The following is a 15,598-nucleotide window of genomic DNA, read 5'->3' as shown; positions in this document are numbered from 1 at the left end:
ATTTTAATGTTGTTTTCAATTAATACTGTATCAGTTTATGATTTCTGGCATATCAAGATGAACAAATGTATACAAAAGTACATTGAGTCGCTCTACCTTTAATTGTATGAATATAGAGGTGTTTAATGACTAGTAAAATTCAGACAAAAGAGAGTCAACATTCTTCCTCTGTAATATAAGGATGGGTATTCCCTTCAGATGCAGTCTTCCTTACTGTTCCACTTTCACCACTTTCCCACTTTCACCACATCATGAAATGGTGCCGCATATACTTTTTAAAATCAGTAAATCCACAGTTGTATTAAGAAATATTTTATTAACAAAACAGTAAATTCCACTTGCTTAGCATTTCCAATAATGGATAAATTGGCCTTGCAACAGAAAAACAAACAAACAAATAAAAAAAGAAGAAGAAAACCCCTTAGATACCCAATCACACAAAGCACTAGAAGGGTACGGTTTTGTGGCCTTTCTTTGATGTCTTAGGGATTGACCACTTCACACGTTATTGTAGTACTTGTTGTTTTAAAAAAGGCAACACATTACATGGATAAAAAAGAAGCATAATCAATCAGAAAAGTTACAGTCTAGAGATGTAATCAAATTTATGCCAAGTAGTGTGAAATCCTCAATCAACTGCAAACTATGCATGGAACCCTGATATGTTTGGTATGAAGATAGTTGGGATTCAAATCATTTTCTCCTTCTAACTCTGTTCCCCTCTTTTCTTTTTCCATTCAAGAAAAAATAAGTTTTGCTAGAGTGAGTTTGTGTAAGCCAATAATATTAGAAATAATCTTACTGATAATAGACTATATCATTGCATGTAACTTTAAAATTTATGCTGGGGAGAAACATTGAAATCAATCCCAAACAACACATTTCATAGATATACTGCTTAAAATTACCATTATTCAATTTATTTTCTATTATATTTTAGAATCTATCCAGATGGAAACTGGTTCAAGCTTAATAGATAAAATAGAAAAGCAACCTTAAAATTAAAAAAAAAAAAAAACAACAACAACCCTTCAAGCTGTAAATCAGTAGTTTTACACTTCCCTTCTTATTTTACTGGCTTTCCCTGAGTAAGACTGAATGAGACGGGGGAAAAGAAAAGACTCATGAATTCTTTAACGCGGCAAATTAAAAAAAAATGAAAATCTAGAAAAGAAGTAATGGATATTAAATTTTCATTGTATACCTTCTACTTTCTGGGTCATAAAAAGCCATTAAGATTCTTTCACAACAATTACTTGGCAACCATAGATAGTGGTGATTTGCTATGAATTATACATATTTCTAAGGTGCTGTACGTCTGAAATCCAGGTCACTTCTTGGTTTTTTTCCATTAATTAAAGTATCACAAAAGATGTTTTGCATTTTTTGCCTTTGCTGATTAAAGCTAATTGTAAAGGTATTCTTCTCTTCTACAAAATTTATTATCTTTCTTTTAGAAGGTATTCAAGTAATGCAACCAATTTTTACTGAAGCATCAACTTGCGATGTAATAATGCATTGCTTTCGCACTACCTTCTCATATTAATAATTTATTGCTGTGAACATCATTGAATAATATGCAAAAACAAGTGTATAATCTATACTTTTCTACTACTTAATGTTTTAAACTAAAACTATATTTAATGATATATATGTAAAACCAGAAAAGTTAAAACATAGTCAATAATGAACAGAGAATGATTTTCTTAAATGGGTAACACAGAATAAAAAATTACTGAAAAATACTTTCTTAGTTGAGAAAATGTTTACTTTCCAGAAATGTTCATCATGCACATCAGATTCAGAGAATATATATATTACTTTATTAGAAAGAAAGTTTTCAATTGCAGCAGCCAGAGTTAAGTTGTAGATTAATCAATTTTGCTTCCAAAAACCTGCCCACATAATGGTTCTTATTCATGCAGCAGTATATCAGTGATATTCTATTTGATAAGGAAAGGTTCATTTCATTAGGGACTAAAATCTTCTTGGGGTTACCTGGGAGCAAGATCTCAATGAAGCAAATCACCCCATTTGTCATCAAAACCTTGGCACAACCCTCTTCCTTCCTGCTTTTCAATATGTCAATAAATATTTGCTATTGTATGCACGTTTGGCTCTTCCAGTACATCTGATGGATTGCTGTGGATTCGTGTGTGTGTGTGTGTGTGTGTGTGTGTGAAAATAGTGAATGTATGTGGGAATGTATTTCAGGGAGAAAAGATTATAAGATACATATGTATATATTTGACTTTCTAATTCACACCTTTCATACAAGTACTAAAACTCAATTGCAACAGAATGAAGGCTGTACATATAAGAAAAAAAGTAGCTGAGTCTTTTTATATACATTCATACATATCTTCCTTAGAATAAACACTACACTGTAATTTCTTTAAAAAATAAAAGTAAGTAATTGTGGCAATTTATAATGGTGGCAAAAAAAAAAAAAAACAAATGAAATAATTGTTGCTCTGATGTCATAAAACTCCCTATACTTAGCAACACTTATAACATTGAATTTACCAAAAATGGCTGAAGAGCAGAGATATATTTTGCATTTTCTATACAACAGGCTATAAAACGTCACTTATCACAGTCCAGAAAGCACACAGAGATGGATTTTATATAAACGTATGTAATAACATAATAAGCGTGCATGAAAATTTCCCAATGATTGCATCTATGCCCTCTTGTTTTTGTTTTGAAATTTTGTGTGAAAATGTGCCTTATATTTCACATTTTTGAAAATAAGGCCTCCATACTTTTTTTCCTCTCTCACAACCAGAAAGGGGCTTTTTGAATGTGTTCCTACACAAGTCTTCAAAAAAGCCAGCACTTTGTTTCAAATGCAAGTTCCAACCACTGCTCCAGTTGCACCAGGCGGCAAACTCTTGAAGGTTTGCAGGTTGAGTCACTCAAAAGGACAGTCTTCTCTGGCAATTGGACTAACTGACTTCTCAGGAAAGCGCTAGCACTTTGGCTAAATCCAGGATCATAGGTAGCTTCTTTTTTGTGTTATGTTTTGTGTTGGTTTTTGTGTTGTGCCTTGATGCTGTAATACTCCTTTGCTTTATGAATGCGTGCGGTCATCACTGTCTTTTAGAAATGTTCCAGCAACATAAAGACAAGCAGAGTAAATGAAAACACTGTGGATGTTAGGGAATTTATTGGCCCCTGTTTTTTGTTTTTTGTTTTTCTTTTTTGAGAAACAAGAGCATGAGATACTTGTTTTTATTTTTTAAAAAGTCTTTCCTTCCTGATTGCATTCCCTGTCTTCTTTTGTATGTGCTTCATAAAAAGGAAAGTAAGTAAGTTTATATTATGTCTCAGATAAAATGAAGACTATTTCTATACAAGTGTCCATTTAAGATCTTGGGATCAGACATAATACTCTTTATCCTTGTTTTTCTTATTTTTGTTGGCGCTTTTCGCACTGCTGGGTTGTTTCTCCTTTACGACAGCCCCATTGGACTGTGCTGAGTTACTGATGTAGTTTCGACTCTCGTCCACATGGTATGAGCCTTCATCCCGGTTTCTGTACTTGTACATGGCATAGAGGAGGATAAGAATGCACAGGGCGGCGGCAGCTACTATCCCAACGACCATACCCGTGGTGCTGCTGGACTCCCGGATCACTTCTGCTGAGCCTGGGTACGGCTCTCTGCCGCCTGCTCGGGTTGGGTTGGCTATAGAAAAGAGGATGAGAACAAACACAAGGTGATCATTGAGTTCACTGAATACGAGAGAGCTACATTCACATTCATTATCTATTTCTAACAGCACCTATGCGCTAGGAAAGGTATCCTGTTGACAAATGTAGCCATCCCTCTGCCTCATGGGTACTAAAAACTAGGGACTATGATACAAAGTTCTCTGGGAGAGATTTGTTGCTATGTCTTCTTTTTCACAAATCAATTTTGTTTACAGAGTTGTGTAAGCATTGCCCTAAATAAACCCCAATTAGCTCTAAAGGGCCATTTTGTTGGTTAAGTGGAAAAACCACAAACCCAACATAAAGAAAACCAGAATAGCCCTACCCTATAATACTAGAGGGAATCATAAGAATCAAATTGGTGTTGCTCTGGAACATAGGTCTAACTAGACTGAATCAGGACAACTAAATTTAGGATTACTTTAGAAATCATATTCCCTTGTATTTTAAAGAATACTGTATCGAACAATAAGATAATTCACACATTTTAACTGTCTGCTTTTAAAAGTATAACTTTAGTTACATTTTTATAAACGAAAATAGACTAATTTCCATTTTGTTGGAGATTTACTTGTTTACATAAGTATGTGTGTATTTTATTAATTGATTGGGGAGCTCCCAAGCTAAACTTTGGAGGAGAAAGTAATAAAGTATTCTTTCTCAGTTTTAAATACAGTCAAGATTGATTTTTTTAGTCAAAACTCAGAACTACCTAATAGATAATAATAGAAGACTGGCTAGTTTTATTCAACTGACAAAACCCTTCTTCAGTCTTCCCAAAGTATAAGTAAGGCTCTTTCTTGGATGAGAGCAATGGATTTTGGGGTGCCTATATCTTCTTGAAGGCTTGGTCAGACACTGAAATTGATTGATGGGGAAGAATGGACCTGAGATTTAATTGGTAGATAGGAGGAGAAGGAGCAGCTCTTTTCCTCTATACATAATAAACTTTTTGATATTAAAGGATAGAAACTGTAGAGAGAGAAGAAGATTCTATCCTACTCTGACTGTAGGTCATTTTTTCCTTGTGAATTGTGTTTTCTGCTTTTCCCTGAATCTCTATCCTCTCACTTGTCCTATATAAAAATATTACTTTTCATATGTAATGTATTAAAAATGCTACAACTTTCAAAACACTATTCTTTGCTAATTATGCATAATGAACTTAAATAATCTCGACTGCATATATACTAGATAGGATGTATGTGTATGAGTGTGTGTTTGTGTGTATGTAAGAACTGAAAACTTAAGAAGACTAATTGTGCTTTTATTTCACTACTACTAAACATCATTTAGTAATTAGTTTTAATATTTCTGCAAAAGTTCTTGTTAATTACTGGAAATCATTTTACCAAACATATGGCTCTATAACTGCTCTGTAATTCCATTTTCAAATATCACCAAGATTTCTTTTGCCTAAATGTGTGTGTGTGTGTGTGTGTGTGTGTGTGTGTGTGTGTTTCTGTGATTTTCCTTTCCTTCTCCAAATAAAGTCTTAACAAATATAGCCATTTCCAAGGTAGTAGCTCTCAGTCTCAAAGTAGCAATAGGCTACGTTCTGGTGCTACAAAATGTAGCAGGTGAAATTATTTATGCTGAATATGTCCTTGCTTGTTTTACAAAAGCCCATGGAGTGTGGCTTAATAAAAAGCTTTGGAGTTGCTTCTGTGGCCAAGGTGGAAGGAGACAAAGACTGTAATCCACAGTATTTGATTACAGGAATTAATTTTCTCTCATGAAGAACAGAATCTCCTGCAGTAACTCTGTCACTACCTGACAAACCAAAGGCAGCACTTTCTCTTTTAAATACAGTCATCTTTGCCAAAGTGTGCCAGTTAGCACAGCTGCTTTCACTAAATGAAAACTTTCATTTTACAGAGTATTCTTTTACTATGGTGTCTCGAGAGCTAAAAAGGGAATTTTATTTAAATGTTACCTAAATCATTTTTTCCAACCTGATGGAATGCTTTCATTTTAAACACACTTTTACAATTACCTCATTTTTACTTTGTCTGCCAGAAGGGAATAGGGAGAATGGAGATAACATTTGAATCATTTAGCTTATGACAGTAAAATTGGAGAATTTTAATGGAATGGAGGGTTTATATTTCATATACTAATAATAGACATGTATTTTTTGATAAGGAATTGGTATCATAAATGGACTATCTTATCAAAAAATGTTTATTTTATTTTTATCTGCTAAAATATTTCTGAGAGGTTTTCAAAACCACTATGCACATAACCTAATAACAACTTTGTGTTAAAATAAGAATGAGGTCACAAAGACCACAACAAAGCCTGAAATCCTTCAACTGTGCCATATGCATTTGAAAACATCTCCTGTTTGAAGAAAATATTTTCTTTTTTGCAACACTAGCCAAATTGTTGCTTAAGTCATATGAGGCCTAAAAATATCTCTATACAAAACCCAGATGTAAAAATTCTACATATCATGTTTCTTAAAAATACAACCTACAAAAGCTCTACCAAAATTAAATAAACTCAATAAACATGTTATCTTTCTTTTCCCCGATTCACATTAAAATTTTAATAACCATCACAGCAGATAGTATTATAGATATGTTTGGAATAGTTACTCCCATGTCTGTCTGATTAATATTCTTTTTCTATTTATGCTTCAAATCTGAAGGCTAAGTGAAATTTTTCTTGACTTTTCTTCTAAGACTAGAATATTTATGTGTTGGTCGGGCAGGGTGACTCACGACTATATTCCCAGCACTTTGGGAGGCCGAGGCAAATGGATCACAAGGTCAAGAGATGGAGACCATCCTGGCCAACATAGTGAAACTCTGTCTCATACAAAAATTTGCTGGGTGTGGTGGTGCGCACCTATAGTCCCAGTTACTTGGGAGGCTGAGGCAGGAGAATTGCTTGAACCTGGGAGGCGGAGGTTGCAGTGAGCTGTGATCACACCACTGCACTCCAGCCTGGCAACAGAGTGAGATTCCGTCTAAAAAAAATATATATATATATATAAAGTGTATTTTTTATGTGTTTATATATATATATATATATATTTATGTGTTGATGGGACATCTCTCCCAGATATGCAATAAAAGGCTGAAGACATTTAAATATATTCATGAATTATAAATGTGGCTTCTCTTATTTTCGCTAATGATTTATTTTGATGATCACTGAAAAATCTCTGAAGAAAATTTATATTAATGTAAATGTAGAGGATAGTATCAATCACTAATATGATTAAGCGTCTTTTTATATAATTTGTTTGAAATTTATATAAAAGGGAAATGCTGTCATCTCAGCCATTTACAAAAATGTGAAAAAAATAAGATAAACTTAAAATTAATTTCATGGATTTAAGAATTTTGCATTCTTAAATAAATATTTATTTCTAAAAATAAAAATAAATAAAAAAAAAACTAAAATAAGACATTTTAAAACAATTAAAGCCATCTGCTACATGTTTTGTTCTTAGTCGTGCTGAAATGTGAATAATGTAATTAACTAAAATTTACTTTCACCCCTTCTTTCTTTCTTTGTTCCAGCATGTGACAAAGAAACAAGTGAAAGAGAATAACTTGTTAAAAAAGATTTAACTTGTTAAAAAAAAAAAAGCAAGTGAAAGACAATAAAGGAGGAGGAGCGAAAATAACAGAATACAAACAAATAAGCTTAAGTCTTTAAGTCCTGAATCTTCAAAGATTAACTCTGATGTGTAGGTAAAATTAAGCCGATGTAGCCACTTCATTATATTGGGCCCAGGGATATAAGAACTTGGGTCAATGGAAAACTTCAGTAGGATTGACAGTGATCCACTACATGTGAGGAGAGCGAGAATGCACACCTTCATCACAATACAAAGGCTTTTGACTTGTGCTGGCATTTTTAACCTAAATGATTTGGAAGCTACTGATTATTCTAGCAAGGAAACAGAGCAGTACAATAATTATGACCCATTTCATATTTGTATTCACTTCTTTCCTACTCATTTCTGAGATTCATTTAGCCAAATGGCTATAGAAAAATTCCTGGGACTCTTGCACTGATATAGCATGTTACCTTAAAGGATCACTGAAAAGTAGCTTTTAATCCTTCCTCTCTCTCCTAGCATTTGGTAAGATATGGTGGTCTCTAGAAGTTTTCCACATGGTCTGCTTTGTCCCTGTAGATTTATCAAGAATCCTATGAATTTTCTTGTTTTTTGTTGTCTAATTAATATTGTGGTAACTTAGGTAAACATAAGCTGTCAAGTATTTGGACAGTTAGTAACGTATTTCTGCATTATGGTCTAAATCAGTTTGTTCATATCCAGTGATAATTCAGAAGATAATTCATTATGGAAAATGAATAGCTAATGCTAAAGGCATATTTTAGTGCCTTGTCACATAGAAAAAATAAATGCAACTGTTGCTCTGAATTAAAAATTAAAAAAATAAATCTTTCAGATTTTAATTTGTCTTTTGCTGAGATAGTTATTTTAAATTACAACAACAGGAAAGGAAATCGCCCTATGTTTTATTTCTTTATTTTTGATAGTCTTTGATACTGTATCTGTGAAAGAACACCATTTCCTCAAATCAGAACAAATTTAGATCCAATTAAGAAACACATGGGGAAAATATGAGACACATTAGACTTCAGTACAGAGCAGAGAGGGATGTCAGTGCAGGCTTCATCTCTTACCAGCTTCTTGCACCCTCTGTTGCTTCCTCCATGCTCCTCTCTATTTCTCCTCCCACTTACCCCTCTTTATCACCTCTGTGCCTTGGTCTTCCAGCTCCTGAATTATCCTTGTGGGGGCCCTCCCCACCCCCAGGTAAACGAAGGTCAGGCCAGCAGGGGTCAGGACTTTTTGCCTCTTGGGTTGGTGTATTACTCAGGAAGGTGTTCAATAAACCACAAAATTTTCCTAATTTAAAAACACAGTGTAAAATAATTCTTACTGGCACAAGTGTCTAAGTGTGATTATTTCAGCAGAACAGGTTTTGTGTTTCATATTGGCATGATTACTTTAAAACGTAACTTTCTAAATTTGTTTGCAGATAAAATTGTATGCTTTGTCAAAACAAATAATATTTGATCACTAATTTAAAAAACTTTTGTGATACATATGATGATATGATGGGGGCATATTAAGCCATTAAACTTTGCATTGTATTTATCAGTTTGCATTGTTTGATTATATCTAATCATACCTTAGCGTATGCAAATAGAAGTTAAAGATTGCAATTACTGAGGACAATGATTCACAACTGAAGTGCTACAATACTAAGCAATTTGAAAGGTACATTTTTGAATATTAATAAATTTTCCCAAGAAGATTTCACTTTGCAGTGGTAAGTGACATCCTTCATTTTTCTTTCTGAAATTGGAAACACAGCAATCAATTATTGTCATGAAAGAAAACTGCTCTTGATCTATGTTTTTGCAACTCTGCATGATAAATGGTGTTTATAATCCTAATTCCTGATAAAGAATGGGGTTTGGTGGGTGGTGGGACCTTGTCTTTCTATTGACGAGTTCACCAAGGCATTAGCATGCCATCAGATGCTCTTTTTATCACTCAAATTGTCACTTTGATGAAATTATTCTGTATACTTGAATGAGCTTTTCTTCCACTGTAATCATATATATATATATATATATATATATATATATATATATATACGTTCCAAAGTTAACTTTCAAGGTTAGATTATAGTTTCTAGGTAATTTTTGGGGCTGGTTTTATTTCTTCAGTATAGACTGTTAATGTATGTGTATGTCGTCAACTATGAACCTGGCACACCAAGGATAAAGTAAGAGTATCATTATAACCTGATGACAATGAAAATTCAGCTTTTGAGCTTTGAGAAAAAGATTATAAGAAACTACTAGTCTTAGAAAATAAAAAAGAATAAAACATGCTAGTGGTTAAAAAACAAACAAACATAGGTTACATATTTAAGATCAAGAGGGGATCATAAAGGATCATTAAACTCCATAATGCCCAGCATATGTCATTGTGCGAACCAGAATTGTTAGATGTCCTGTCTTGTAATGATCCTTTTAAAAAAAAACTCTTGGCAAGAAGCATTTACTGAATTTCTTCTCACTAAGAGTTTCTGACCAGTCTTTCTGGTTTTCTCATAAATTAAGCTGAAAGTAATAGATTTTAAATTTCTGTCTCCAACCCACCTAGGAAAAAGAGTGGCCTAGAATGATCTCATTAGGCCAGAGTTCTATACTGTGTCTAATAGATGTAGAAGTTATTATAATTCTAGGCTAGCCTTGAAAATGATTTTGGATTTATAGGGGAAGATTTGACTTTTCCAGTACTCAGTTTCATTAATACTGTGAAAAGAAAATTGGAATTGTAGCCTCCTGGGGTGTTTGTGAATTGAGATTAGCACAGTTTTTCTCTTTCCCATTTGGAAAAAAAAAAACTCAAAGTTTATTACTTTTTCCCATTTGTTTGCTTCAATACAATGTAGGCCAGAAGAAACAATTACGATGCAATCATTCACAAGTCATGTTTAAATGCTACATTTGTAGGAAAGCAGGTATACAGTGATTTATATGACATGCATTAATTTCGACTCATGCTGTGGTTTTGTGAGAAGTGAGGGATGCTGGATGTTTCAAATTCCCTCCATTCTTCCTCCCACCAACTCCACCTATGCCTGCATATTCTTAAGTTCACTTATGGAGGTCAGACAAGTCTTGAGAGAAGACATGTCTGACACATCTTTTTTTTTTTTTTTTTTTTTTTTTTTTTTTTTTTTTTGAGACAGAGTCTCGCTCTGTCGCCCAGGCTGGAGTGCAGTGGCCGGATCTCAGCTCACTGCAAGCTCCGCCTCCCGGGTTTAAGCCATTCTCCTGCCTCAGCCTCCCGAGTAGCTGGGACTACAGGCGCCTGCCACCTCGCCCGGCTAGTTTTTTGTATTTTTTAGTAGAGACGAGGTTTCACCGTGTTAGCCAGGAGGGTCTCGATCTCCTGACCTCGTGATCCGCCTGTCTCGGCCTCCCAAAGTGCTGGGATTACAGGCTTGAGCCACCGCGCCCGGCCTCATCTTAGCCCTTCCCCAATACATTGGAGATTTAGAAAGAATTTGGAAATCAATAACCTTTGCTACCTGCCTGGCTGCTGTCTCTGACATTTTCCTCTGCTTCTTTCAAAACCACCAAAGCATACGTTTGAAGGGCAGTTAAGGGGCCACCACTCTGATATTGAGAGGTTCATTATCTTCTCCAGAGATCTAGGTATTGAATGGGAAGGGATGCTATACATGGGAAAACTCATCACGTGCCTGCACAATAGAGAAACCCAACTAGGACAGGCTGCTACCTCAAATGGTACCACATGGAACAGAAGAGACAATGGATGTCCACACTCTGTATGACCTTGGTGACACTGAAAACGAATAAGCAGAGAACATGCACAATCTCCCTCATCTCCAGGGGGAGCCATAGGATCATGCTGTTTACAAATCTTATTCTTCAATTATTCAGTATGTTGTAAACTATATGTCTACAGCTTAGTCATCTCTAAGCTTCATAGACTTTTTACATAGTCATTGTATCCTTGTGGTTTGCATCCACTGTGGTGCTTACTCAAGCACCATTGTCCTTACTATTCTCATGGCCATTCATAGTTTGTTCACAGCTACCTACTCCAATTTGTCTTCCATATTTGTCAAAGGAAGTTACAGTCATATATTATTGCTGTCCCCAAGTCCCCACATACCCAAAACAGTTCAACTTTTATGCCTTGCTCATATAACCTTTTATCTCCTCCCTGTTTAAATCATACTTATTTTCTCAAACTTGGCTCAAATGTCCCATCTTTTATGATTTTTTTCTCTAATACCCTCCTTCTATCAACAAATATATAATGAGCTATAATTAACATTCCAGGGACTATATGAGGTCCTGAGGGTATAGCAGATAACCAAACAAAGTTGATGTATATGTCTTCATGTACCTTAAAATATAGTGAGGCAGAGAGGCATGCAAGAAGGAATCACACAGTTAAAGTAACAGCTGGGATATGCATGACAAAGGAAAACTGTAGGTACCATGCAGGAGTAGGACAAAGGTTTCTGATTGCAACTGCAGAATCAGAAAGATCTTTCTGAATTTGTGACACTTATGATAAAAATGAGTAGAGAGTAGTCAAGTGAAAGTGGGCAGAGGAGTCTACAAATAACATGTCGAATGACCTTGAGGAAACAGAGTTTACTTTTCAGGAATTAAACAATAGAGTGGCTGTAGCACAGTGAGATTAAAGGGAGAGTGAGAAGAAATTGCAAGGTGGACATGAAATTTATCATAGAGACTGTAGACTATGGAATAAAGCCATAATAAAAAGATGAGCGTATTTGACCCCATAAATAACAATTTTATGTGGCAAAAGCCATAGTATCATTAACAAAATGAAAATGACAAAGGAGGGGGGAAATATCTGCAGTACATATGATGGACCAAGAGTAAATACCTCTAAAATACAGAGTGTGTGTCAACTGATAGGAAAAAAGACAAACAACTTACCAGAAGTATGGAGAAAAATACACACAAGCAAGCGAAGAAGAGATCTCAATGCTGGTGAGAATATTCTTAATAATTGTTTGATTGTTATTAGAAAGGAATCCAATAACATCTATTAAGTTTTTTTAAATAAATAAATTCTCTCAACCATATATCACATCACTAATTTTAACGTTAATTCTATACTATTGTAAAATCTCACTTAAATGTTTCATTCAATTGTTTTGTCTTTTTTCAACTACATTGTTGGTCCTTTGACAGTTTCCTGTGACTCTGTTTCTCTTTCTTATTAGTTCTCTCACTTCCAAACTCTAATGAAGATTGAACACACTGGCTGAAAACTGTATGTTTTATGTATAATTAGAAGAAAAAATTTGTAAGTTGATAAATTTTCAAGGGCAAACTAGGTTGAATATAATCATTAAGAAAGTGTGAAAGCCAAGAACTGTGGCTTACACCTGTGATTGCAGCACTTTGAGAGGCTGAGATGGGGGATTGCTTGAAGCCGGGTGTTCAAGACCAGCCTGGGAAAGAGAGCAAGACACTGTCTCTAGAAAAAATTAAAACAAACATTAGTTGGGCATAGTGGTGCACACCTGTAGTCCTAGCTACTCAAGAGTCTGAGGTGGGAGGGTCACTTGAGTCCAGGAGTTTAAGAATACAATGAGCCACGATCATGTCACTGCCCTCCAGCCTGGGAGACAGAGCAAGAAAGTGAGAGACCCTCGATTTTAAAGTTTTGAGTAAAAGTGCTAAGCAGGGGGGCTGAACACTGACATTAACATCGCATATTTCTTTATAAAATATTTTAACTCACTATTTCTCTAACCTTAAACTTTTGTAATATCTTCAGTATAAAGGATAAATGTAATATTTATTTCATTAAATCAGAAATCACTTCTTCTGTGCTTGGGAGAATTGGGATCAATGTACAATAATTAAAATATTGTATCTGCTTTCCCTATGCTTCAAGGTAATATGTCACTTAATCCCAATGACCAACGTCACTAAGCTATTTAAAGTTAACTGAGTCATCAGTCTGCAGTTTGATTCATTTGGATGCCTTATTTACATCACCATCATCTGACACCCACAGTATTGCAAATAGTTGACAGCTAACTTGGGGCTCTTTTTTCAATTCAGAGTACTTGTAGAAATTTCTAGGGTGCTTTTCAGTCCTGTTGCTATTGGAATTGAAAAGGGTCTCATTACTCAGGCACAATTTTCCATAATTGTCAAGCAGAAGAAAGCCAGATAGGCAATAAATGAGAAAATCAGTTTCAAAACTAGGGAGCCCAGAGAGTCTGTATATGTTTTCATATGTATTACATTCCAGAAAAATGCAAGAAGAGTTATATTTTGAAATGCAGATGATATTCCTTATTAACTGATTTCTACTCAACTAAGCTTCTTGATACCAAAATAGCTTCTCTTCCTGGGAGCTCATTGACTACAACACCCAAAAATATATACATCCAGAAATCACTTTTCTTAAGATCAATTTCCTTTTATATATCTAGAAATTTGAATAATCTTTACAGAAAATGAGTTTTATTCCACAAAATCCTTAAGGCTTGAAACTAGAAATTTTTTGAAAACCTGGTTTATAGTAAGACAAAAATGGCAACATTATAGCTAGAGTAATGAGGAGTATAAGTGTGAATGTGTGTGCATGTGTGTGCATGTGTGTACATGTGAATATTACAGCATTCCTTCCAATTGTCTCTCAGAAGTTGCTGAGGTTGCTGGGCATGGTAATTCATGCCTGTAATCCCAGTGCTTTGGGAGGCTGAGTCGGGGATTAATGCTTGAGGCCAAGAGTTCCAGACCAGCCTGGGCAACAAAGGGAGGAGACTCTGTCTCTACAAAAAATGTAAAAAATTAGCCCCGCATGGTGGTGCATGCCTGTAGTCTCAGCTACTTGGGAGGCTGAGGTGGGAGGATCACTTGAGCCCAGCAGTTTGGGGTGCAGTGAGCCATAATTTCGGCACTACACTCCTGCTGGGCAATAGAGAACCTAATTAAAGAAAATGCTGAAGTCATTCTTCCCTTCTCTTCCTTTTTCCTTTCCTTTCCTTTCCTTTTTCCTTCCCTTTCCTTTCTCTTTTCCTTTCCTTTCCTTCCTCCCTTCCTCCTTTCCAAATTAATAGGTTAAGCCAAGTTATTAAATAGTTCTAGGAAAACTTTAGCAATAACTTGGGTATGAACTTACTTAACTAAGTATCAAAACCCTCATCAAAACCTTCTTTCTTACTTTCTTCCATCTATTTTAATATTACTCAATCGTCAACTGATGCTTAACACAGCTACGACTTCCCTGCAACACCTATATTTTGTTTATTTTATTTAGTTAACAACTACTACTTTTACTATTATTCTATGGTAGTTGCTGTGCTGTACACTTTACACATAAATTTTATCTAATTTATTCCTTATAACACTCTGTGGTGTAGGTATTATCATTACAAGAAAGAAAACTAAGTCTCGAAGAGATTAGGCTATTTAGACTTTATAAATGGCACAGCCAAAATTCAAACTCGGGTCGGTCTATGGCTACTAACATTTTATATACTCAGTGTATATGCATTTACCACTGTGGATCAATTTGTTATTGTTTCTGATTTTATTCCTGCGTTAAGAGTAAAAACAGCACTTTAGGTGTATTTTCTAAGCAGTTGCCCAGTTCTACCCCTTCCAGCCACATTCCTCTTCACCTGCTGCCAACTCTCTGTCCTTTGCTGTGGGAGTTAACATTCCCAAAGAATCTTAGAAAAGCAGTGAAGAGTGGTAAAAAGAATATCAAATTGTATATTAGGTTCTAGTCTAGGTCCTGTACCTAACTTTTTGAGTGACAGTTCGCAGTTCATTATCCTCTGCTAACATTCTTTTATCAGAAACATGATAATGACACATAAATTATTTATATCCCAGGGTTACTGTGGGCATCAGACCAGGTAGGGCATTCAATATGAAAGTATCTGAGGAGGATGAGGACTTTGTAAAAACAGTGATCATCTGATTGTTTTCTCTACATCTTCCACACAAAAAGTACTGAATCAGCAGCTGTCCCAACAATTACACAGTTCTGCAATATGTACCACACACAATGTCTCAATCAGCTGCGGCAGTGACCATCAAGGACATTATCTCCCTAGGAGTAGTTGTATTTGAGGACTTCCCTTCATGAATGGAAGCCTTGTGAATTCAGGTGGCAAAAATGGTCATTTGCATTGTAGGGCATGTTGTTTCAGGCCATTCATTGTGGTGCTGCATGTGGAGCTTGTTTCTATTTTTCTGTGAGACATTCTATCTTTAATGGATCAGTGCTCTCTGGCTCCTACGGTTGGAGTGAATTACATTTCTCTCTCT

General features: G+C 35.2%; 1 protein-coding gene across 2 annotated transcripts in view; it reads right to left on the bottom strand.

Moving 5' to 3' along the window:
* Positions 1-296: 296 nt before the first annotated feature.
* Positions 297-15,598, bottom strand: part of NRXN1 (neurexin 1) — a 57,112-nt gene continuing 41,810 nt past the window's right edge. For both annotated transcript variants that reach the window (XM_030920464.1, XM_030920465.1), the window contains exon 3: positions 297-3,689. In XM_030920464.1, coding sequence (XP_030776324.1) covers positions 3,382-3,689 — 308 coding nt within the window. In that variant the 3' untranslated portion in view covers positions 297-3,381. The remainder of the gene's footprint in view (positions 3,690-15,598) is intronic.

This window comes from Rhinopithecus roxellana, chromosome 17 (genome assembly GCF_007565055.1).
Source record: "Rhinopithecus roxellana isolate Shanxi Qingling chromosome 17, ASM756505v1, whole genome shotgun sequence".
NCBI classification, from domain to species: domain Eukaryota; kingdom Metazoa; phylum Chordata; class Mammalia; order Primates; family Cercopithecidae; genus Rhinopithecus; species Rhinopithecus roxellana.
The sequence above is the reverse complement of the archived record's forward strand: the minus strand, read 5'-3'. Positions and strand labels throughout refer to the sequence as shown.